The sequence below is a fragment of the Brassica napus genome, chromosome C4, assembly GCF_020379485.1.
Source record: "Brassica napus cultivar Da-Ae chromosome C4, Da-Ae, whole genome shotgun sequence".
Taxonomy (NCBI): domain Eukaryota; kingdom Viridiplantae; phylum Streptophyta; class Magnoliopsida; order Brassicales; family Brassicaceae; genus Brassica; species Brassica napus.
Window position 1 is genome coordinate 50541667 of NC_063447.1, and position 24267 is coordinate 50565933.

The window sequence follows — 24267 nt, forward strand, 5'->3', positions numbered from 1 at the left end:
ATGGGTCCAATTAGTTGGATTGTAAATGCAGAAATTTTATTGTAAGAACTCAGTCTGTAATTTTTAGTGTCATAGTTGTAAGTTTTTTATCTACAAAATATTACAATTTTTAAACAGCTGATTTAAGAAAAAAAACATAAAGATATATAGGGTGGTAAATTAAAAAGGGAGAGTCCATTAAATTACTCGTGTACTAATTGGAAATAACTGTTTTTTTGTCACTGAAATAAACGTTATAAATAGTTACAAAATGTACTGAAACATGTAAGCAATTCAACCAAATAAGCACCATGATAATTTTTTTATTATTTAAAAAAAACAAAAATTTAGTTAATTTTTGTTCATTCTGATTTTCACCTTATATATAATTTTCAATGACAAAAAAATGGATATAAAAATTTTCGAATCGCGTAAGACAAAAACATTGAATATTTTAAATTATTTTACATTTATCGATAGCTATTTATATTTTTATAATAGATCATAAAATTTATATATTAAAATAACCATACTAAATATATAATCAAAATTAAAATTTAAACAAAAAACCTGGCGTAACTCGGGCCGACCCTAGTCATGTATATTTCGATAAGCAAAATCCAGTTTTTTATATTTTTTATTTTTATAATTGGTATAAAGTTAATGTTGATTAACTATTAAATAAAAATCTGCCCTATTATTATTATGGTAAAAAAATGATATGATGTATTGTTAAGGTAATATAATTAATGAAATTGCTCAGCTGAATCAAAAATGGAATGAAAATTAATGTAATAACTTGTTGAAAAGCAAGTTAGTACTATTTTTATTTCAGTTTTAATAATATACATAAACAATTATGTTAGTGTTCTATGACTGTGGTAATTATTTTAATAAAACCCTGCTCGGCATTAGGTTTTATAAGACTGTGGTAATTATTTTTAAAACAGTCTAAATAATTGTAATATTGTAATAATAAAAAAACTATGTTTATTATTTTTAATTATAAAAATTAATCTATTGTAATATCAAATTTGATGAAAATAACATAATATAAATTTATCATTTATAAATAATGATATTTGATATAAAATATTATATATATTGTTATAATTTATAAACGCATAAATCACCTAAGTAATAAATTAAGAGTCCGCTTAATAGTTTTAAACGTTATCACCGTCTGCTTAGCGTCTAATTTTTTCTTGAACATATTAATATATATATATATATATATGTATTTTTGTGTTTGCATTTCACTTCATTTTTGATAGTCTATAAATTTTTTATTTCATTCTATCATCTTGAATATGTTTATGTACTATTTAATGGTGAAGATTTTTGAAACAAAATATTGAAGATTTTACTTCTGTTTTTTTTAAGCTACCAACAACTTGTTTTAGAAAAACATTTGAATCCAAGTACTGAGGCGCTAAACAACTATCATGTTAGATGACATATTATAAATATATCCGAAATATATTCACAGAAGATACAAAAGCTCTAGTTGGATATCCGATTATTTACGTGATTACACTATTTCTGCTTGGCCTGTTCGAATATACAAATACAACACAACAAATCCCCTACACTATATTTACGAAGTGATTTTGTCACATGTTCTCTCTACAATCATTTTAACAAAAACAATGATGACATGGCTAACAAGATTGATGACATGGGTTATACTTAATATGACATGGACAATCACATTTATTACTGACATATATTTTTGGTAAACTTTATAGAATATGGCAATAACTAATACATTACATTTAATGTTGATTTATATTTTTGGTAAACTTCTTAAAATATGGTAATAATTCATAAATCATTACTAAAATAAATATATTGAAATATGCATTATAAATTTCGAAATACATTATTTAATTGTATTTTTATAATTATACAATTTTTATTACTAATATTTTCAAAATTTTCTACATCTTTTTTTAAATATTAATAAATTGTTAATCATAATTTCATTAGTTTCTTTTAGATATCTACAAATTTTATAAATATTATTTAGTTATAATTTTTAATAACTACACAATATTTATATGATTTTTTAGTAATTTTATACAAGTTGATTTGATACATTTAACCACAATAAATAGATAAAAATTTTATCTAAGATTCGAATTTTAAATATATTACATATATATTATTAAATGTAATATAAAATAACCAAAATTATTATTTTTTTCTTATTTTATGCTTAGATAATCAACTTTATATTAAATATTAGTCAAAAATAATAAAATATATAATATTAATAAATTTCATTTTAAATATAATTTAACATTTAAAAAATTTATCAATGCACATGGTGTAGGAAAACACCTAGTTAACTATATTATAGTTGACAAACATCAATAAAAATGGGTTATTACGCGTGTACAGCCCGATTTAGAATGAGTCAGTAGTTGACAATAATTACGCATTGAATATCTTATTAAGAAATCAATTTCCCCTCTCTCACTATTATTTAAAAGAGATATCACGTATATTTGATCGCCTTCACCCATAAAAAAATTCTAAAAACCAATACAAATTTTAATTTTAAGGAACGAATTCAAAAATATTTTTTTTTTCGAATTCAAATTTTTTTTTCAGAATTCAAAAATATTACAAAACGATACTAAAATAAATAGAAAAATGTTAAAATAAAGTACCATATCTTAAAATAAAATAAGTTAAAAAAAAATCGAACGACTCGAAAACTTAGCACCACACATGGACCATTCTTGCACTTCTCGAAATTCACATGAAAATAAATGGAGAGGTGAGTATTTCAACTAATACTCATTAAAGGAAGCTTTTGGAACATAATATACCAATAATCATCGCACAACATAGCATAAGTATCTATCTAGTAAATTAGTACCCACATTTTTCATGTTGTTGTGTGAGTGCTCACCACCTAAATCGATACCCCTGAGTTCAGCGCATTCAAGCAATTACGTTACCGACACCGGGTTCACGTGTGATCCGCCACCAAATTTTCAACTCCACACATACGTATCCTGCCTGCCCACTCCAGCGATGAATCATGCCACATCATTCGATTCCTAAATGACCCAACAAAAAACAATGAAACTCATGAGAAGTACTTATCTGCACTACGTTGCACCGGCATCACATAAGCCTTTAGCCTTCTCTAACTTCTATACACCACTCACACATGTCATATCTCCAAATAATGCAATTATCGCATACAATTCCTCAACCATCATTCAATTATATATGTTTTAACAACCTAGCAATAGATCTATATCTTTCACACAACAACCATCAAGATAGATGTCATAAGTTATTGGAGAAGTTGACGAAAACCCCTTTGCGGAAGCATGCCGCCATGAGATATGGACCCATCGTTTAGACTCTATTTTAATATTCGGAAAGAGTGTCCATTCGTAAGCTATAACACCTCTTAAAAGTAGTTTGGGCTCTTGTATATGTCTAAGATACCCAAAATTAATTAAAAAATATAAGTATTAAAAATATAAGTATTGCTGCCACTAGCCTTACTTGAAGAAAATCTACCACCAGCCGTAAACAAATACTATAGGTTGATCCTCGCGCCCGCGCGGATATTGGTTTTTATGTTTTTATAAATTGATATTTATTTTTCATAATTAGTGTTATATATATATATTTTAGATATGTCGTCATACAACTAATTCTATTCAAAAAATTCTGACTGAATCGGATAATGTAGTTATTTTTGGTACAAATATTTTGAACCTGTTTAAGATACACTGATTATTTAGATATTTTAAGGTTCCTATACATTGTAACCGAACTATCTAAACTCGGGAGGACCCAACTCGAAACCCAGACATAAATTTATAATATACAAACGGGCCTAATTTCAAAACCCAAAAAAATTTGATACCTTAAAGAAACAACCCATACCTGAATGAAAATCTGAATGTCAATGCCTAACTGATTCTATAAATAAATAAAAATAAATAAAACTTTCTTTTTATTTAGTAAAATAGTTATATGGTGTGAAAAATTAAGTGGCAATACATGTAAAATATTTTTATTATTTTGATTTAAGTTATTATTTTGCTCACATAAATTATTTCTTTGAATTATGTGTTTGTCTACGTGTTTTTTCATCGATTAAAACTAAAAATTATTTTTTTAGTTAAACAGACTAAACCAAAATTTTAACCATATGCAAAATCCGGTTATTTTATATTTTTGATTTTTATAATTGGTACAAAGTTAATGTTGATTAACTATTAAATAAAAATTTGCGCTATTATTATTATGGTAATATAATTAATGATATGATGTATTATTAAAGTAATATAATTAATAAAATTATTACACTGAATGAAAAATGAAATGAAAATTAATGTAATAACTTGTTGAAAAGAATGTTAGTTCTATTTGTACATTAATTTTAATAATATATACTAGATTTTGGTCGGCGCTTTCATAGCGCGGGATTTTTCATTTTTAAAACTTATTTTAGAATGACAATATCTATTAGTGATAAGATGTGTTTTTAATATTTTATTAGCTAATAGTATAATTATATTTTGTTGATTGTTTATGTTTTAAAAATATTTATAGATATTGAAAATAATTTAAAATGCTACAAATTTATCGTCGTATATTTTTTTTAAAAAATTAAACTTTTTCATAATGCTTTAAGCATTACAAAATTAAATTTAACTAACTATTATTTTATGGAAAAACATTCATATCTTCTCCTCTTTATTTTTAATATTTATTTTTATTTTTAAATAACAACCAATGATAATTTTCTCTTTGAAAAACAAAATTTTTATATCTTGAACAAAAAGCCTATCGAATATTTTGACCGAAAAGGAAAAAGTAGTCATTTAATATTACAAACAAACGGACAAATGACTTGGATTGTTGGGCAAGTTGGTCACAATATCGAATCTATATTTTACGAAAATATGTTGATTGTTGGCCAAGTTTGTTAAACCGTAAACTAGTCCTAAGATATTAAAATTCAGAGTCATTTTTAAAAGGAAAGGAGGTGGGGGGGGGGGGGGGGGGGGGGGGGGGATTAGGCACAAAAAAAATTAAGTTTATAACTATTATTTCTTCTTTGTGACTATGATATGTTATATATTATAGTGATTTTTGACAAAAAGACCCCTACATGTGCGTAGAAAGAAAAAACGTGATTTTTGTCTTTGCACATTAAATGAATCTATCATTTTCACTTCTCACCTTTTTGCAAGATCGATTTAGAGAATATAGTTGTGAGTCTTACTTGGAGTAGAGAAAAGGGTAAATCGACGGTTCTGGGTGTTGGGAGAGACGCAAGTTGGGCCTGGGCAGTAACAGTTCCGGCGGCTCAAGAAATTTCACGGCGAGTCGATTGCAGCGCTATAGGAAAAGAATCAAGGTATGTTTGGTTTGATCGTATAGCATTAGGAGACAGTAACTTCGTTTCGCCGCGGATTAACGAGATATTAATCGGAAACACCATTTATTTTGTAGATCCGGTTGGAACAGTCTTCGTCGTGTCGCGAAATAAGGTATTCTCAGACAATTGTTTGTCATTTTAAATTACTGTTATGGGGTTCTATTTGGATTCTGAATAAACAATTTTTTATATTTGACTGTATTTGCGGCGGTTTTGGCCACCGAAGTTTCTGGGGGTGGTAGAGCAATTGTATGTTGTACCTGATAAGACTATACTATAAGAGACACATATATAGTATAAAACCATTTATATTTACCAGTGTTTGCCTATTAAAATATTCGTTTGGGCGTATTTTTATGCGTTTGGAGTATTCACTGTAGACATATGTTCTTACCATGAAATACTTACTAGAGCAAGTGTATAAATGAATTGTATATGCATATACCATATGGGTTACTATAGTAGCATAGTTTCTTTTATAAACTATAAAAGTTGGGATTGGATGAAACTATAAATGAGTTAGAATTTCAGGGATGTCCCCATGTATACCCATCGACATCTAATAGCGTGAGTGGGTTCGATGGTTTTGAATACTCTGTCTATACTATGTGTGGAATGTTTGTAGTATTGTCAATGAACTGTGTTGTGCCTGCAAATATATATACTTGGAATTGTATGGTGACTGCGCTAAACCATGTTGGTAAATTATTGTAAAGTAGTTGTGTTGCAGATGTGCTCTTGCATAATCCCAATAGCATATACCGGTTGTAGTTTTTAGTATAGATTTGTATTTTGATGTGTATACCATTATACACAATTGAATAGTAAACTAACATGGTTTGACGATCCTGACAATTTCCCTTTGCTGATATAGGATGGAGCAGTTAGGGTTGCCCGAGCGTTTTGTATCATACAGAGTTCAAACCCACTGGAAGGAAAAGAACCAACAGCAACTTCAATTTGCAATGGATAGAGGCATTAAAGTAGCTCTTTCAGATGCTAGCACGAGCAATTGGCTTCGCAGTGGGTTAAATCGGAGTTCAAAAAAATAATGCTAATGGGAACCCTACATTTTCTGTCATAATAATACTTATATTGCTATATGTTTTAATCTTTGTCTTCTTGTTAATGTATCTTGAATACTAGTGTCTATCGTGTACACATTTCTCGCAGCATCAATTTTGGGATGAAACTAACTAGACTCGCGCTCCTATTAAGGTTGTTATGTATATTAAAGTTGCGCAGCTGTAACACTAACTTGCACCCCAAATTGGTTACATCATTGTGAAACACACTAAAATGAACGATCTATATGTTTGTGTCTATGGTTTTTAATGATTTGTCCATACTACATTGAATATAGTATGGTCTCCCTCCCGTGTATTCCACCAACATAAATGCCGACATATATGTTGTGGTGCCTCCCACGGCCACCATATTTCTAGTTTCTCTGCACATGTAACTTATGTTTGTTATGCTTTCTTTTTGAACCCAACCTTAGCATTTCTTTGTAATGCAACACCTAAGCTTTTGTTTATTCTCTTGTCTTTAAAACTACCTATCTTCTGCAGGTTCCCTATTTGATATGGCTCAATAACTCTCATACCAGACACTCAATACGTGGGAACTTATTCACTTTCGCATAGGAACGTGGAACCTAAACAAAATTGCAGTGTGTGACAATATGCCCATACTACATTGACGATATTATAGTCTACTTTGGCGTTTATCACAAGCCAGACATGAGGAATTATCTGTTTCGGTGACTACCACCCCATTATTTGTAACTCTGCTGCACTTGTTACTGATTCTTCTAATACTTGCAATTTGGAGTTTAGATTCAAACTGGGCGGGAAATTACAAGGTTTTAAATAATTAAATTTGGTGTTAGGAAATAAAAGTGAGACTATTCTATGCATATGTTTAGTATAACACAATTACGCACATGGATATTACCTTCCGTCGGCTTCCACACGCGCACGCGCTTGCAGGGTGATTCTCGTCAATTTTGGATGAAATCTATCACTTCGATGGGCCCGTACTGTAGCATGGATATATTGTACATTTTGTTGCATCTTATGAATATCCCACAAATTCTCCCTTTTTAAAATAGATTATGGTTTAAATGGTGATGCAATTTGATTGGTTGGTTATAAAATGAGTTAATTTGATTGGTTGTATATAATATGGCTGAATTTATTTATAAAAAAAAATTAAAAAAGCAATGGCATGCCATTGTAAATAAGTTGGAAAATCAATGGCAGAATCTAGTAGAGATTATGTTTTAACAGTATAGATATCATATAATATATGAGTTCAATAATAAGCTGAATCGGTTGAGATATGGAAATATATAAACAACTACTTCACTCATCCGAAAGTTGTTTTCGAGCAGTTAACGGTTCTGTGTTGGATATACATTTTTTCTGAATGAATGTTAAATTTATTCAGATAATTTTTTTTAAAAATAATTTGTGTGACTTTGTTTTGGTGAAAAGAAAAATCTACTTGAAAACTACTTCCGCCGTAAACACCATTTTATTAGAAGCAAACCATAAACTCATTGCCTGAGAATATTTTGCTTGCCCCTTACTGAATCGATGAGTTGCTTATGTGCTTGTCAACATAAGAAATCAGCAGGGTCGACTTGTGGAATGGTTGTCCATGCCGTCTTCCATTTCTCTCTAGCCATATCATGTACACTGTAAAAGATTGAAAAAGTAGAGTGGAGTTACTTAAGTTCCTTACTGGTTGCCGATGGGTTTTAATCATCAATGGGTCAAGTGGATTATGATGTGCGTGACTTCGGTATCCTTCTCGGTTCTGATTAATGATCAACTTTTCGGTCTAATCAAGCCACAGAGAGGCATCCGACAAGGAGATCCCCTATCTCTGTTTCTATTTGTTCTATGCACAGAAGGGTTATGTCACCTATTGGAGGTGGCGGAGAGAAACAGTCTCGTAGAAGGAATGCTCTTTGAGGCATCAGGAACCTCGATTCATCATCTTTTCTTAGCCGATGATAGCTTGTTCCTAATCATAGCGTCAACGGCTCAATGCCACAATCTGAATCTCATCCTTCAGTTCTATGGAGAAGCTACTGGCCAAACAATAAATATTCAAAAATCAGCCATCTCATTTGGTGATCAAATACCAGAATCAGAGAGAGATGCTATCCAAGACATCCTCAAGATTTATAATACTGGTGGCACAAGCAAATACCAAGGTCTACCCAAATGTTTCCACTGGGTCTAAGGTTGAGCTGTTGTCATATTTAAAAGAGAGGACTCAAGGAAGGTTAGATGGATGGTACCTTCGCAAATTCTCTCAAGGCGGCAAAGAGATTTTCCTCAAATCAACATCCTCAGCCCTCCCCGTTTACGTGATGTATTGCTTCAGATTGCCAAAAACTCTGCTCTCTCCATTAGCGAGTCTAATGGCCAACTTATGGTAAGGTTCTGATTCGGGGCTTAAGAAAATCCATTGGATCGGTTGGAACCGTATGTGTCTTCCAAAAGAGCTTTGGAGGAATGGGATTCAGGGATTTGGAGTGTTTCAACGAAGCACTTCTTGCAAAACAAGGTTGGAGGATAGTGAATCAACCTGAATCTCTTCTGGCTAGATTTCTAAGGAGTCGTTACTTCCCGCATGGGGAATTCTTATCAGCAGTCGTGGGTTTGAGACCATCCTTTGCGTGGAGAAGCCTTCTGTTTGGAAGAGAGTTACTACTGAAAGGGCTAAAGCATGAAGGTGGAAATGGTCGGTCCACTAGAGTGTGGATAGATAGATGTGTGGATGATCCTTAGGAAGGGTTGAGAGTGCCTTGGATAAAGAATGTCAACTTTGATGGCGTCGTCCCTTGTCGATCATGTAACCAAAAGATGGAACATTCAAGCCCTTCATGAGATCTTTGTTCCAGGCGATGTTGAACTAATTTCTAAATGTCAACCAGTGATCAACATGAGGGATTTTCACTCTTGGAAATTCAACAGGAGTAGCAATTTCTCAGTCAAATCAGCGTACTGGTTGGCCTGCGATGTGAAAACAAAAGCTCAGCAACCTGAAGCATTAGTTTTACCTTCTGTAAGCCCGTTGAAAGAGTAAGTTTGGAAGGTGATGACACTCCCAAAGATCAAGATCTTCCTATGGAAACCATTAAATGAGGTGCTTCCTGTCGCGCAATTAATCTTAAAGAGACGGATGAGAGTAGATGGAAGATGTCAACTGTGTGGTTTCGACGAGGAAGACATTAATCATGTACTCTTTACATGCCACATTGCTAGACAAGTATGTGCAGTAGCTGAGATTCCATCTCCTCAATTTGGTTTCAACACCACCTCTATTTTTGAAAACTTAAATTTCCTCTTGAGAGTAAAGAAGTTGAGACATGGTTGAACTGGAATCTAAGGGCTTGGCCATGGATTCTGGGATGCAGAGGAATGGTTTTTAGCCCAGGTTGTGGATAAGCAACAAAATCAACCGGAGGAATCACAAAGTAGTTCTATGCCATAGTAGAAGAGCCTTTGCAGAGATAGCTTCGAAGGATCAAGCTAAACTGCAGGTCGTTCTTTGGGCAGCTGAGAGTACGAGGAGCCTTCGCTTCAACAAAATCATCTTCGCTGGTGAGTTTGAAGATCTTTTTGGAGCTGTGCTGAGACCACAGGCCTGGCCGGCGTTTCTGTTTCAGCGAGATGAAATCATCAGTAGTTTGTTTGGGATTGAAGAGTTGCAGGTATTGGTTGTTAGAAGCGAGACAAATAGAGGGGCGTTTTTCATCGCCGATAGTGTGATTCACACTATCGGTATGGGTTGGTTCAGTCGTACGTTGCGACAGGACTCCGTCTTGGTTATTTGAATTCTTCGTGAATGGAAGCCGTTTCCTCTAATTTGTCTGGGGTGTGGACCTGCGAATTTGATCGTAAGGCTCGGAGGTCCTTTTCGAGTTTGGTTTGGTGTTTTGTTGTCAGGGGTCTGTCCTGTGTTTTGTTTTTGCTTGTTGCCTTGTGATTTAAGGTTCCATTGTGTGTGACCAAAACACTTTGTTTCTTTTAATGAAAGTTCAGATGGAAAAATAAAAAATACACATAATATCCAAAATTGAAAATTCTCTTTAGAATTTCACGCAACAGGAGTCATAAAGGAGAAAAACATTTTGTGTCTAGACTCTAGAGACAGATCCGAAGGTCACTTAGGGCAGAAAAACAGAAATGAGAAACTAACATTTCATTCTTGGACGATTTCTTCAGTGACATCAATAACATCCTCAAACTCGACTTCTTTAACTTCTTTGGCTTCCTCATCATCTTCCTCCTCATCACTAATCTCACCATCCCTGAGGTTTTGCCTCTCTAGTTTCTCCTCTTCGTGCAGCGACTTCCACTGCATCACCCACTTCTCCCATTCCTCCTTCAACGCCTTCCTCTTCTCCCTGTCTTGTTCACTCAATAGCAGCGACACGTCCTGATCCTCTGCCTCGTACTTCTTGCTGTACTTCCTCAGGTTCTTTGCTATCTCTTCTTCCTTCTCTGGAGACAAGAATGATGCCGGTCTTGGCCGCCATGCTAGCTGGAAGAAATGATCCTTCAGTACACGGTAAAGCAACTTTCCATTGAATGACCAGACCGTGAACCCATTCTCCATCTCATGGACTGATGTCACTGCGGTTGCAACGTACCTATGCAAAAAAAAAAGAGAAAACCAATGTAAAACAAAACATCGAAACAACCAATGGACTGTAACTAGTACCTTCCAGTTGGGTCCCATTCGATGTCTGTGGCCATGAAGTGTTCTGTCGTGGCCATAGTCTCCATCTCATCCACGTTGAAAAACTCAAGCTGGCCATTGAAATTCTTCAACCCAGCAAGAATGATGTACTTCCCTGTGGGAGACCAGAAGAGGGCATTGGCTTGTTTGGCCTTCAAAGTACCGAGCTTTGTAACCCTCCCACCGTGCTGTGCGGTCTTCATCGTGTAGAAACTGACGTCTGGCCTCGGCTGGTCACCGTGGATCACAGCAAACCTGTGGCCCTTGGGCTCCCACGCGAAGGCAATGATCTTGTCGTTCTTGTTGTCCAGCTCAAGAACCTCGATGGGAATATCCCTTTCTTTGATGCGGAAAAGCTCGAATCCAGAGTATGTGCTCTTCTTTGTCTTCGTGTATCGATCAACCTTGACGGCGAGATACTCTCCGCTGCTCTGCCAGTACATCTTGCAGTCGCTCACGCTGAAGAGATTCTTCTGCCTCAGCTCCACCTTGCTAGGGATTTGGACAAGAGCGACCTGGAGATAAGGACATCAACATGTTAACTAACAACAGAATATTTGACTTTCACTTGCATAAGAAATAACAGAAGCATACCTTAGCAGGTTGGTTCCCACCGCCTTGTTCAGGAACGAACAGTGAGAGGATGGAGTCAGTTGGAGACCAACAGATGTCCACGACATTATCAACCTTCATGGACTTCTTGTCTATTAGGCCGAATGTCTCAGTCTCATAGACAGAGATAGTGTTTTTGCTGAGCTTGGCAAAGTATTTATCGTCTTTTCCACCACCCCATCTGCATAACAAGTTATTTTGATTGTATATTTTTTAGGAAATTAAAATGTTCAAGAAATTACCTGAAAACAGGCCAAGAGGCACCAGCAACACCACCAGGTCCCCCGATTGAAAACTCATCAGCACTACCCTTGAAATCTCTCATCATCCTCCCGGTTCTCACATCAAACACCTTTATCTCTACTTTCTGAAAGTTTGAAAAGAAATCAGAATCTCTTGCTTATATATAAAAATGCAAATAAATATAGGATGGAGGAAGAGAAGCAAGGCTGCACTCACACTTGCACCTCGCGGGTTACTTGGTTCCTGGCTGTGGTAAGTTACCAGGTATTTCTCACCTGGCGAGAAATCAACTAGTTTTACCTTCAATGGAATTAACAAAAAATAAAAAAGTCAAACTTCAGGACAACGAAGGAAAAATAAAATAAAAAGGAAAGGCAAGGAACCATATTATGCTGATAGCGCATGAGACGAGGGAAGGTATCAGCACCACCCCAAACAGCTGCACCTTGCTTGTGAAGTGTCACAAGGTACGTACCTAGAGGAGACCACTGCACATAGCTCTCTGTCCAATACTGCATAGGAAGAGAACATCATATGTTTTAGATGATGGTAACATTACATTTAGCATTGCACTAAACAGTCAAGTGATAAATAAAGGGATACACACAGGAAGATGCAAGTAACTTACAGGACGCTTATGAACAGGTTCAGTATTCTTCTGCCTAGGATCATTCCACAAAACTTCAGTATCAGGGCCAGAACGAATAACGAGCTGATCCCTGGCTTTTTCATCAGTAAGCCACTTTTGCAAGTTTTCCTGAAAACGTAATGAGAACAATGAATACACAAACCTACATTCAACACACAGGTCTTAACCATGATGCAGCTGGGAAAACACATGAATTCACCAAATAAACAAAAGAACATCTAAAACAAACAACTAACTCCACAGAACAGATACAAGCCAAGTTTCAAGATAGAAACACTGATTAATGAAAACTAGACATACCCCAGGGACATACGGCTTGGTCTGAGGAGCCTCCCACTCCCCTTTCACATTCATCAGCCTGTCAAAATCATCGAACATGTTCACAGCAAAGATATGAGACTTGTCCAACTTGTAGCCATGAGTCTTCTCCTTTGCATTTTGAGCTTCCTGCAAACCAACCCATATATCAATACAAACTCCTATCAACAACATACATGTGACATAAGCTTAACACAAAAGGTTTTAGATGAGTAACCTGAGGTGTATTAAACTCAATAAAACAGTAACCCAACGTCACACCGGTGCCGGGATCAACAGGCATCCAAAGTCCATTCTCCTTGATAACACCCAACTGGTTGTAAATCTTCTTCAGGACATTTTCAAGTTTCTCAAACTTTGCCTTCGGAACAACAGGGAGGTTATCAACCACGATGATATTACCGAACCCAGTGTCGAACTCTAGCTGGTCGTCGTGGTAAACACCCTCATCATCACTAATCAACCACAACAAAAAAAAAGCAAGACAATAAAGAATCAGTTCCTGTCGTTCAGACAAGTATAAGCATAACAAGATTCGGACCATCAAAACCATTTCATTACAAGAGATCTAATAGAAAAAGTCTCACCTTTGGATCCCAAAGTCTTCTCCACGAGGGAGATGGATGGAATCGAGATTAACCTGAGACCAATCTATACCTAACTGAGCCGCGCGAGAGTCAATGTCAATGTTCGCCATGATTTCAGAAGCTTAGATTCTCTATAGATATCGAGAGAGAAGGGCTTCAAGAGTTGCAGCTGTTAGACCTGGAGAAGGAGAATAGTGCCTTAGGGTTTTTAGTTTTCTTTGTTTCTTTTTCCTTATTCAGTTATTAACTTAAGCCCACTATTATAACGGCCCGATCATATTTTTTTTTTTCAAAATTAAATCTAATAAAATATAGTCCCGTAAAACACTGCCTAAACGGCAAAACACTTCTAACGCTATGTTTTGTCCGCACTTACGGGTTTAATAATTTTATAAAAATGTAAATAGATATATTATCTATTCAAAAACTATTATAATAAATTATTTTTATGCTTTTGAAATATTTAATAATCAATTAAAAATTAAAAACAATTATACGTAAAAAATTTTAGTTAAATAAAATATCTATTATTACGTAAAAAAACTTAAAAGCATTCATATATACATGGATTTATATTTATTTTAAAAATATTATGGTGTAAACTATTTTTGAATAACATAATAGAATCTTTCTAGATATATTAATCCACGAAAGGTGAGAGACATCAACCAGTAATTAGTATTTTAAGCAATCGACAATTCTATCAAATAGTAATTTTAAAAAATTTTGTCACCAAAATAACCCACAAAAAAGAAGAAAATGATTAAAAGATGTTTCATTAAAGAGGCAAAAAACTTTTCAACCCTTTGCTTTACAGATATATCAATATAACTAATTATCTAGACAAATGGTAAGAAATAAAAAAAATATTTTATATAGTTTTCGAATTATATGCTTTCAAATTTGAACTTTTTATAATTTTTAGATTTTTTTTTTTGAAATTTGAAAATGATTTTTGAAACAATTTTTAAAAATTTTGATATTTATTTATTAAAATTCTAAACCCCTTCCCTTAACTCTAACCCTAACTCTAGATTATATTTACTATTTAATGAAACATTTTTGGTTATTTTTCTCTTTGGAGACTCTTTTAGTGAAAAAAAACTTAAAAACAAAAAAAAGACTATAACAAAAATTTCTCTTAAGCAATCTTCCTCCACGCAAAAAAGAAGAAGGAAATTGCCACAAATACCACATTCATAGTACCACTTTTCATGTTTACACTAACCACTTGTGCCTTCACTTTTAATGAAGGATAAAAGACACTTATACCCCTAGGGTTAACTAATCTAGACTTAGGGTATAGAGTTGAGGAGTGAAGTAGGGTTTTTGAAATGTGAAATTTAGGATTCTAATAAATATATAAATAAATACTTAAAAAATAAAAAATAAAATTTTAAAAATAGTTTCAAACATAATTTTCGATTTCAAAAAGAAATTTTGAAAAAAATAAAAACAAAATTCGAAAAAAGTTCAAAAAAAAGAAATTTATAAAAAAGTTCGAATTAGAAAACATAAAAAAAAATTGTTTTTTTTAGTTTTTTTTTTTTTATTTATTTATTTAAATAACGATTTATTATATATAGAGATAACAAGGGTATAAGAGTCTTTTGTCACTTAATGAAGAAGATATTTTTGAAAATGTATCTTTAGTGGTAGTAAAGATGAAAAGTGGTACTATGAAAGTAGTAAACATAAAATTTCCCAAAAAAAAATATTTCTAACATTTGTTATTGGTATGAAGTATCCCACATCGTTTATATGGCTATTGGCACGATTTTACTTGAACATGATAGGTTCTATAAGCATACAGCTCGAGTTAGCCTTAGTCTTGGTGGAAGGAAGATCTAAGACTGCTAGATCAGAATGTGATGATCTATGGTTTGAGTTTTTGACAATATAGTTTTTGAATTAGTTCTTTTAAAATTGATAATTTCATTGGAATACATAAACTATTGAAAGTATGAAGTACAAGCTGTAAGTAACTAAACCCAAAGCATTTCCCATGATTTCTTCTGTTACTGACTTCATTTGTGCGTAGGTTCTGCTTCATTGATGATGCGAGAACAACTTTCTTTGAGAAGACGAGGGAAGAATGTATTTAGTGGAAACATATGTGGCCAGCATTTCGCATCCACAGCCGAAGCTGCCTTACAACACTTTGGTCCAACATTATCAAACTTTCCCGTGAACACTGATTTGTAGATTTCAGTTACACAACCTTGAACACTGGTAAGTGATGACCAACATTTTGTGAGATCGACTGGAGAACCGGGATGAGAAACCCAAGGAATGGTAGGGACTTGATGAGTTGTGGTGTGTGTGAGAACAACTCCGTTGATACAAGAGCAACTATTCTTGAGAAGAGGACGAAAGAATGGATTGAACAGAAACATTTTTGGCCAACACTTATCATCCATATCCATAAACGCCTTGCAACACGCCTGGTTAATACCAAACTTACCGGTTACAGAAAACTTGTAGATGTCAATTACACAATCTTCAACACTGAAGAGAGATGACCAACATTTTGTGAGATCTATAGGGGAGCCAGGAAAGGAAGTAAATTGAGGTGTTACTTGCACCTCGGCCAAGCCCGGCTGCAATAGTATAGTGGCACATAGTGTCACGATCAGAATCATTGATACTAGAGCTTGGATCCTACCTTCCATGGTGTCTACTGTTTTTATGTTTTTTGTGGAGGATATAGTTTCTTAACTGGAATGTTTTAAGGTATCTAAAGAAGCAAACAATTTATAGAGTAACATACGAATGAGTAAGCTAAATTGAGTCTGAGGGTTACAGTTTGAGAGTCAAAACATAACAACATCGAATTAACACATGTACGTTTTACACTACAATAACTCGTTACAGCAAAAAACTTACAATAATACAAGTTGTAGGCATTTAATAATTAAAAAACTGTTATTGTGTATTTATAAAGGGTTATATAGATTTATATTTTATAATGATTCTAGTGTTCTTCAATTAAAAGACACTTCAAAATTATGTTAAAATCTTTTGTTATTAGCTTATGAACTTGCAATAAGTAGTTACAAGTTTATAACAATTTAAGTTATTGGAATCATCATTTTACAAAATCAACAAAAGTATTGGGTTGTAAAAAAAAAATTGAGAGTAATGATTAAAGTTTGTTGTTATTAGTTTATTGATTTAGAACATGTTTATCAAAGTATTACATATTGATCATGTATTCATTATAGTTAAAAAAATGTAATTGCTGCTAACAAAACACATTGGAAAAGTATCAAGATGCCCAGATATATAACGGTTTCTACTCTATAACTAATGCATCGTAAATTTTGTGACCCAACTAAGATGCCAATTAAGGGTATGTTCAACCCAAATTTATTTTTCTTCTTTTATAATTTCTACTAAAATAGTGTAACTCTATTATAAAGTAAGTTTCGCTCCAATAATTGATTTTAAATAGATTTACTCTATTATATCTATTATAGAGGAGAATATAGAAAGATATCACTTTTTCACTCCAAAAATGAATGAAAAAATTATATTCTTCTATTTTTCTATTGTAGAATCAACCATTAGAACAAAACTTATTCTATAATAAAATTATAGAGGAAAAAATAAGTTTGGCTTGAAGATGGTAGAAAGACTTAAATCTAACTGTAGATGAAACGGTAAAAGACCAATGGAAAGTGGACAAAAATGTTGATCAAAAGCAAAAAGAAGAAGATCAACCAGTGGCCGAGAGAGAAGGAGCAAGGGTGGCAGATGCCCACTATGGAATATTCAAATCATTTTTTTTTATTTTTTTTATTTGAGAATTCTATGATTTAATGGTAAAATTTTTTACATGCCCCTTATGAATTTAAATTGAAATATTACATTGCCCCGGGTAAAACTTTTTTCTTGCTCTACCACCGAGAGAGAGAGAGGCATAGGAAGAAACAGAATATGGAAAGGATAATAACAAACACAAATAATCATATTATAAAATATTTAAACTCTGTAGGTCGACAAAAGAAAAGATAAGCTTTGCAGAAGTTTATAGTTATCTTCAGTTAAAAATCTAATATTCTACAAAACTCTTCAGCCTTATTTTTTAAAGTAATTATAGAGAAATTTTGTAAGATATCCATTTTTATGTTTTTCTTACAAAAATAGTGCTCAATGAAGAAAATGACCAAAATAAATTTTATTAAAGGGTAAAATGCAGTTTTACGCTAGGGTTAACTAATCTAGACTTAGGGTTTAGAGATAAGAGTTAGGGTTTTGGGAATATGGTTTCAAATTTTTAAAAAATTAAAAGAAATATTAAAAAAAATAAAATAAATTGGCTATTTTGGTCATTTTCTTTCTTGAAAGCTATTTTTGTGACAAAACTTAAAAATGACTATTTGAGAGAATTGTCTGTGATTAAATAATCAGTACTTTTTAATTTCAGAATACTGTTTACTTTTAAAAATCATCAAAATTATTTTAAAATCACAAACAAATAACAGCCCCTAAAATATTATGTAGTCGACGTAAGAAAAAAATAGGGCCTCTAATTAAAATGGGCTGAATCTTGAAAGCCCAAGGCACAACACATGAAGTCCGGTCTTGTCTTTTCGCCTGCTGACACGACACCACCTCGTGTTTGCACTTACCACTTACCCGGCAGCTATACTTGCCGAGCCACTTTGAACATGATTATTGGGGGTTCTTAGAGCAGTATTAATGGGGGTGCTTAGAGGGGGGAGCTTAGCAAAAAATTAATATAATAGTGAGTGGGGCCCACACAAAAATTAAGCACCTGTACTTCTTCTGCCTAATTAAGTGTCGGGGTTAGCCCTGTTTCACAGGCTCCACTGACACGTAGCGGTCCGCGATCGGTTCGTTTTTAATTTTTTTTTAAATCAGAGGAAAAACCAAAAAAAAAAGAGAAAAAAAATAAGCACCCCAAATAGGGTGCTAGGGTTAATGGTGCTTTTAGGGTGGGGTTCTTAGTGGAATATAAGAATCTGTCTCTTAATTTTTAACTAAAAAAGTTAAGAATCGATTCTTAAATAAGAGTTTTAAGAGCCGGTTCTTAACTTTTTTAATTTAAAGTTAAGAGACGGGTTCTTATATTCTGCTAAGAACCCCACGCTAAAAACTTCCAATAATGATGTTCGTAATCGGCTATCAGCCACCACCAGGAGGGACCCGCCAATCCTTGGTTCGTGTATTTATTTACACCGAAAACACGCAAACACATAGGAGAAAAAGTTTTTTTTTTATATAGTAAAAGAAAGTTCAAAAAGGTACCAAAAAGCTAGGAGAGAAAAACAAATCAGTGGGCGATTTTGGATCCGATGGATCGTTAAGCATGAGCATTGTAATGCATCCGTGGTTGGTTAGCATTTGGTCACATTACTGCTTTTCTTCACCTCTCCAACAAGCTTGCAGAAAAAGGGCACGAGATCGTTTTCTTGCTCCCCAAGAAAGCTCTAGACCAGGTCAAACTTCTTAACCTCTACCCAAATCTCATCACTTTCCACACCCAGAGCCGGGCTTGTGGGGAGTGAAGTGAAACATTTGAATGGGGCCTCCACCCCAAGGGGCCCACATTTTCAAAAACTATTTGTGTAACTGAGTTACTTTTTGTAAACTAAACTAACATTACAGAAGAAAATAACTCTGTTATCAGTCATCAGAAATAATTTTTTTTGTAAACTCACTTACATGAATAGGTTTTAAGAAACTAAACCTATTGTTACTTAGATTTTTTTTCTTTGTCGACATAATTTTCTTTGTAAATTATTTTTCTTAAGGAAAACCCTTACTATGGTTATAATATAAAATATTTTTTAGTAAAATTTATGAAAAATATAAAGGGAATATAAATAAACTTTTTTCTGCTAAAACTTTGAATATAAATAAACTTGTAGTAAAAAAAATTAGATTAAGGCCCCCAAATCTTCAAGACCGGCTCTGTCCACACCATCTCAATTCCTCATGTCAAAGGGCTCCCACCCGGTGCTGAGACCAACTTCGACGTACCATTTTTTTTGACCCATTTGCTTGCGGTTGCAATGAACCAAACCCGGCCCGAGGAAGAGACAATTCTGCGTACAAACAAACCGGATTTGGTTTTCTACGATTCCACTGATTGGATACCTGAAATCGCTAAACCGGTCGGTGCTAAAACTGTTTGCTACAATACCTTCAGCGCTGCGTCAATAGCCCTAACTCTTGTCCCTGCTGCGGAGCGAGAGATCATTGATGGGAAGGAAATGTCAGCGGAGGAGTTAGCTAAACCGCCACTAGGTTACCCGTCTTCAAAAGTCGTCTTGCTTGTGCACGAAGCAAAAGCTTCGTATGGAGGAGATACGAGGGCATTGGTTCTTTCTTCGATGGGAAAGTTACTGCGATGAGAAACTGCGATGGGATCGCTATAAGAACTTGCCGTGAGACGGAAGGCAAATTTCCTAGGATTAACTAATCTAGATTTAGGGTATAAAGTTGAGGAGTAGTAGGGTTTTTGAAATGTGAAATTTAGGATTCTAATAAATATATAAATAAATACTTAAAAAATAAAAAATAAAATTTTAAAAATAGTTTCAAACATAATTTTCGATTTCAAAAAGAAATTTTGAAAAACATTAAAAAAAAATCGAAAAAAAATTTCAAAAAAAGAAATTAATGAAAAAGTTCAAATTTGAAAATGTATAATTTGAAAACATAAAAAAAAAATTATTTTTCTAGTTTTTTTATTTTTATTTATTTATTTATTTTATTTATTTAAATAACGATTTATTATATATAGAGATAACAAGGGTATAAGAGTCTTTTGTCACTTAATGAAGAAGATATTTTTGAAAATGTCTCTTTAGTGGTAGTAAAGATGAAAAGTGGTACCATGAAAGTGGTAAACATAAAATTTCCCAAAAAAAAAATACTTCTAACATTTGTTATTGGTATGAAGTATCCCACATCGTTTATATGGCTATTGGCACGATTTTACTTGAACATGATAGGTTCTATAAGCATACAGCTCGAGTTAGCCTTAGTCTTGGTGGAAGGAAGATCTAAGACTGCTAGATCAGAATGTGATGATCTATGGTTTGAGTTTTTGACAATATAGTTTTTGAATTAGTTCTTTTAAAATAAATAATTTCATTGGAATACATAAACTATTGAAAGTATGAAGTACAAGCTGTAAGTAACTTAACCCAAAGCATTTCCCATGATTTCTTCTGTTACTGACTTCATTTGTCCGTAGGTTCTGCTTCATTGATGATGCGAGAACAACTTTCTTTGAGAAGACGAGGGAAGAATGTATTTAGTGGAAACATATGTGGCCAGCATTTCGCATCCACAGCCGAAGCTGCCTTACAACACATTGGTCCAACATTATCAAACTTTCCCGTGAACACTGATTTGTAGATTTCAGTTACACAACCTTGAACACTGGTAAGTGATGACCAACATTTTGTGAGATCGACTGGAGAACCGGGATGAGAAACCCAAGGAATGGTAGGGACTTGATGAGGTGTGGTGTGTGTGAGAACAACTCCGTTGATACGAGAGCAACTATTCTTGAGAAGAGGACGAAAGAATGGATTGAACGGAATCATTTTTCGCCAACACTTATCATCCATATCCATAAACGCCTTGCAACACGCCTGGTTAATACCAAACTTACCAGTTACAGAAAACTTGTAGATGTCAATTACACAATCTTCAACACTGAAGAGAGATGACCAACATTTTGTGAGATCTATAGGGGAGCCAGGAAAGGAAGTAAATTGAGGTGTTACTTGCACGTCGGCCAAGCCCGGCTGCAATAGTATAGTGGCACATAGTGTCACCATCAGAATCATTGATACTAGAGCTTGGATCCTACCTTCTATGGTGTCTACTGTTTTTATGTTTTTTTGTGGAGGATATAGTTTCTTAACTGGAATGTTTTAAGGTATCTAAAGAAGCAAACAATTTATAGAGTAAAATACGAATGAGTAACCTAAATTGAGTCTGAGGGTTACAGTTTGAGAGTCAAAACGTAACAACATCGAATTAACACATGTACGTTTTACACTACAATAAGTCGTTGCAGCAAAAAACTTACAATAATACAAGTTGCAGGCATTTAATAATTTCAAAACTGTTATTGTGTATTTATAAAGGGTTATATAGATTTAGATTTTATAATGATTCTAGTGTTCTTCAATTAAAAGACACTTCAAAATTATGTTAAAATCTTTTGTTATTAGTTTATGAACTTGCAATAAGTAGTTAAAAGTTTATAACAATTTAAGTTATTGGAATCATCATTTTACAAAATCAACAAAAGTATTGGGTTGTTCAAAAAAATTGAGAGTAATGATTAAAGTTTGTTGTTATTAGTTTATTGATTTGGAACATGTTTATGAAAGTATTACATATTGCTCATGTATTCATTATAGTTAAAAAAATGTAATTGCTGCTAACAAAACACATTGTAAAAGTATCAAGATGCCCAGATATATAACGGTTTCTACTCTATAACTAGTGCATCGTAAATTTTGTGACCCAACTAAGATGCCAATTAAGGGTATGTTCAACCCAAATTTATTTTTCTTCTTTTATAATTTCTACTAAAATAGTGTAACTCTATTATAAAGTAAGTTTCGCTCCAATAATTGATTTTAAATAGATTTACTCTATTATATCTATTATAGAGGAGAATATAGAAAGGTATCACTTTTTCACTCCAAAAATGAATGAAAAAAATGATATTCTTCTATTTTTCTATTGTAGAATCAACTATTAGAACAAAACTTATTCTATAATAGAATTATAGAGGAAAAAATAAGTTTGGCTTGAAGATGGTAGAAAGACTCAAATCTAACTGTAGATGAAACGGTAAAAGACCAATGGAAAGTGGACAAAAATGTTGATCAAAAGCAAAAAGAAGAAGATCAACCAGTGGCCGAGAGAGAAGGAGCAAGGGTGGCAGATGCCCACTATGGAATATTCAAATCATTTTTTTTTATTTTTTTTATTTGAGAATTCTATGATTTAATGGTAAAATTTTTTACATGCCCCTTATGAATTTAAATTGAAATATTACATTGCCCCGGATAAAACTTTTTTCTTGCTCCACCACCGAGAGAGAGAGGCATAGGAAGAAACAGAATATGGAAAGGATAATAACAAACACAAATAATCATATTATAAAATATTTAAACTCTGTAGGTCGACAAAAGAAAAGATAAGCTTTGTAGAAGTTTATAGTTATCTTCAGTTAAAAATCTAATATTCTACAAAACTCTTCGGCCTTATTTTTTAAAGTAATTATAGAGAAATTTTCTAAGATATCCGCTTTTATGTTTTTCTCACAAAAATAGTGCTCAACGAAAAAAATGACCAAAATAAATTTTATTAAAGGGTAAAATGCAGTTTTACGCTAGGGTTAACTAATCTAGACTTAGGGTTTAGAGATAAGAGTTAGGGTTTTGTGGATATGGTTTCAAATTTTAAAAAAATTAAAAGAAATATTTAAAAAATTAAAATAAATGGGCTATTTTGGTCATTTTCTTTCTTAAAAGCTATTTTTGTGACAAAACTTAAAAATGACTATTTGAGAGAATTGTCTGTGATTAAATAATCAGTACTTTTTAATTTCAAAATACTGTTTACTTTTAAAAATCATCAAAATTATTTTAAAATCACAAACAAATAACAGCCCCTAAAATATTATGTAGTCGACGTAAGACAAAAATAGGGCCATTAATTAAAATGGGCTGAATCTTGAAAGCCCAAGGCACAATACATGAAGTCCGGTCTTGTCTTTTCGCCTGCTGACACGACACCACCTCGTGTTTGCACTTACCACTTACCCGGCAGCTATACTTGCCGACTCACTTTGAGCATGATTATTGGGGGTTCTTAGAGCAGTATTAATGGGGGTGCTTAGAGGGGGTAGCTTAGCATAAAATTAATATAATAGTGGGTGGGGCCCACACAAAAATTAAGCACCTGTACTTCTTCTGCCTAATTAAGCGCCGGGGTTAGCCCTGTTTCGCAGGCTCCACTGACACGTGGCGGCCCGCGATCGGTTCGTTTTTAATTTTTTTTTAAATTAGAGGAAAAACCAAAAAGAAAGAAAAAAAAAATAAGCACCCCAAATAGGGTGCTAGGGTTAAGGGTGCTTTTAGGGTGGGGTTCTTAGCAGAATATTAGAATCCGTCTCTTAATTTTTAACTAAAAAAGTTAAGAATCGGTTCTAAAATAAGAGTTTTAAGAGCCGGTTCTTAACTTTTTTAATTAAAAGTTAAGAGACGGGTTCTTATATTCCGCTAAGAACCCCATTTTATGAACTTCCAATAATCATGTTCTTAATCGGCTATCAGCCACCACCAGGAGGGACCCGCCAATCCTTGGTTCGTGTATTTATTTACACCGAAAACACGCAAACACATAGGAGAAAAAGTTTTTTTTTATATAGTAAAAGAAAGTTCAAAAAGGTACCAAAAAGCTAGGAGAGAAAAACAAATCAGTGGGCGATTTTGGATCCGATGGATCGTTAAGCATGAGCATTGTAATGTATCCGTGGTTGGTTAGCATTTGGTCACATTACTGCTTTTCTTCACCTCTCCAACAAGCCTGCAGAAAAAGGGTACGAGATCGTTTTCTTGCTCCCCAAGAAAGCTCTAGACCAGGTCAAACCTCTTAACCTCTACCCAAATCTCATCACTTTCCAC

General features: G+C 33.5%; 3 protein-coding genes and 1 long non-coding RNA gene across 4 annotated transcripts; 1 reads left to right on the plus strand and 3 right to left on the minus strand.

Annotated features, from left to right (window-relative positions):
* The first annotated feature begins 5046 nt into the window (after positions 1 to 5046).
* Positions 5047 to 6597, plus strand: LOC125586371. The gene is made up of 3 exons (XR_007322874.1): positions 5047 to 5380; positions 5476 to 5513; positions 6276 to 6597. It is a non-coding gene; the product is annotated as an uncharacterized LOC125586371 (long non-coding RNA).
* A 3892-nt stretch (positions 6598 to 10489) lies between these two features.
* LOC106391076 (eukaryotic translation initiation factor 3 subunit B) lies at positions 10490 to 13818 on the minus strand. Its single transcript, XM_013831645.3, has 10 exons — positions 13574 to 13818; positions 13204 to 13441; positions 12969 to 13115; positions 12648 to 12776; positions 12403 to 12531; positions 12236 to 12319; positions 12019 to 12143; positions 11759 to 11957; positions 11147 to 11679; positions 10490 to 11075 (listed from the first exon to the last, which is right to left on the minus strand). The coding sequence occupies exons 1-10, from the start codon at positions 13681 to 13683 to the stop codon at positions 10625 to 10627; spliced, it is 2145 nt and encodes a 714-aa protein (XP_013687099.2). The 5' UTR covers positions 13684 to 13818; the 3' UTR covers positions 10490 to 10624.
* A 1429-nt stretch (positions 13819 to 15247) lies between these two features.
* LOC106393907 lies at positions 15248 to 16624 on the minus strand. The gene has a single exon (XM_048756411.1). It carries the CDS (start codon positions 16243 to 16245, stop codon positions 15601 to 15603), a length of 645 nt encoding a protein of 214 aa, XP_048612368.1. The 5' UTR covers positions 16246 to 16624; the 3' UTR covers positions 15248 to 15600.
* Positions 16625 to 20388: 3764 nt separating this feature from the next.
* On the minus strand, positions 20389 to 22857 carry LOC125586372. The gene has a single exon (XM_048756412.1). The coding sequence runs from the start codon at positions 21403 to 21405 to the stop codon at positions 20791 to 20793; it is 615 nt and encodes a 204-aa protein (XP_048612369.1). The 5' UTR covers positions 21406 to 22857; the 3' UTR covers positions 20389 to 20790.
* Positions 22858 to 24267: the final 1410 nt, after the last annotated feature.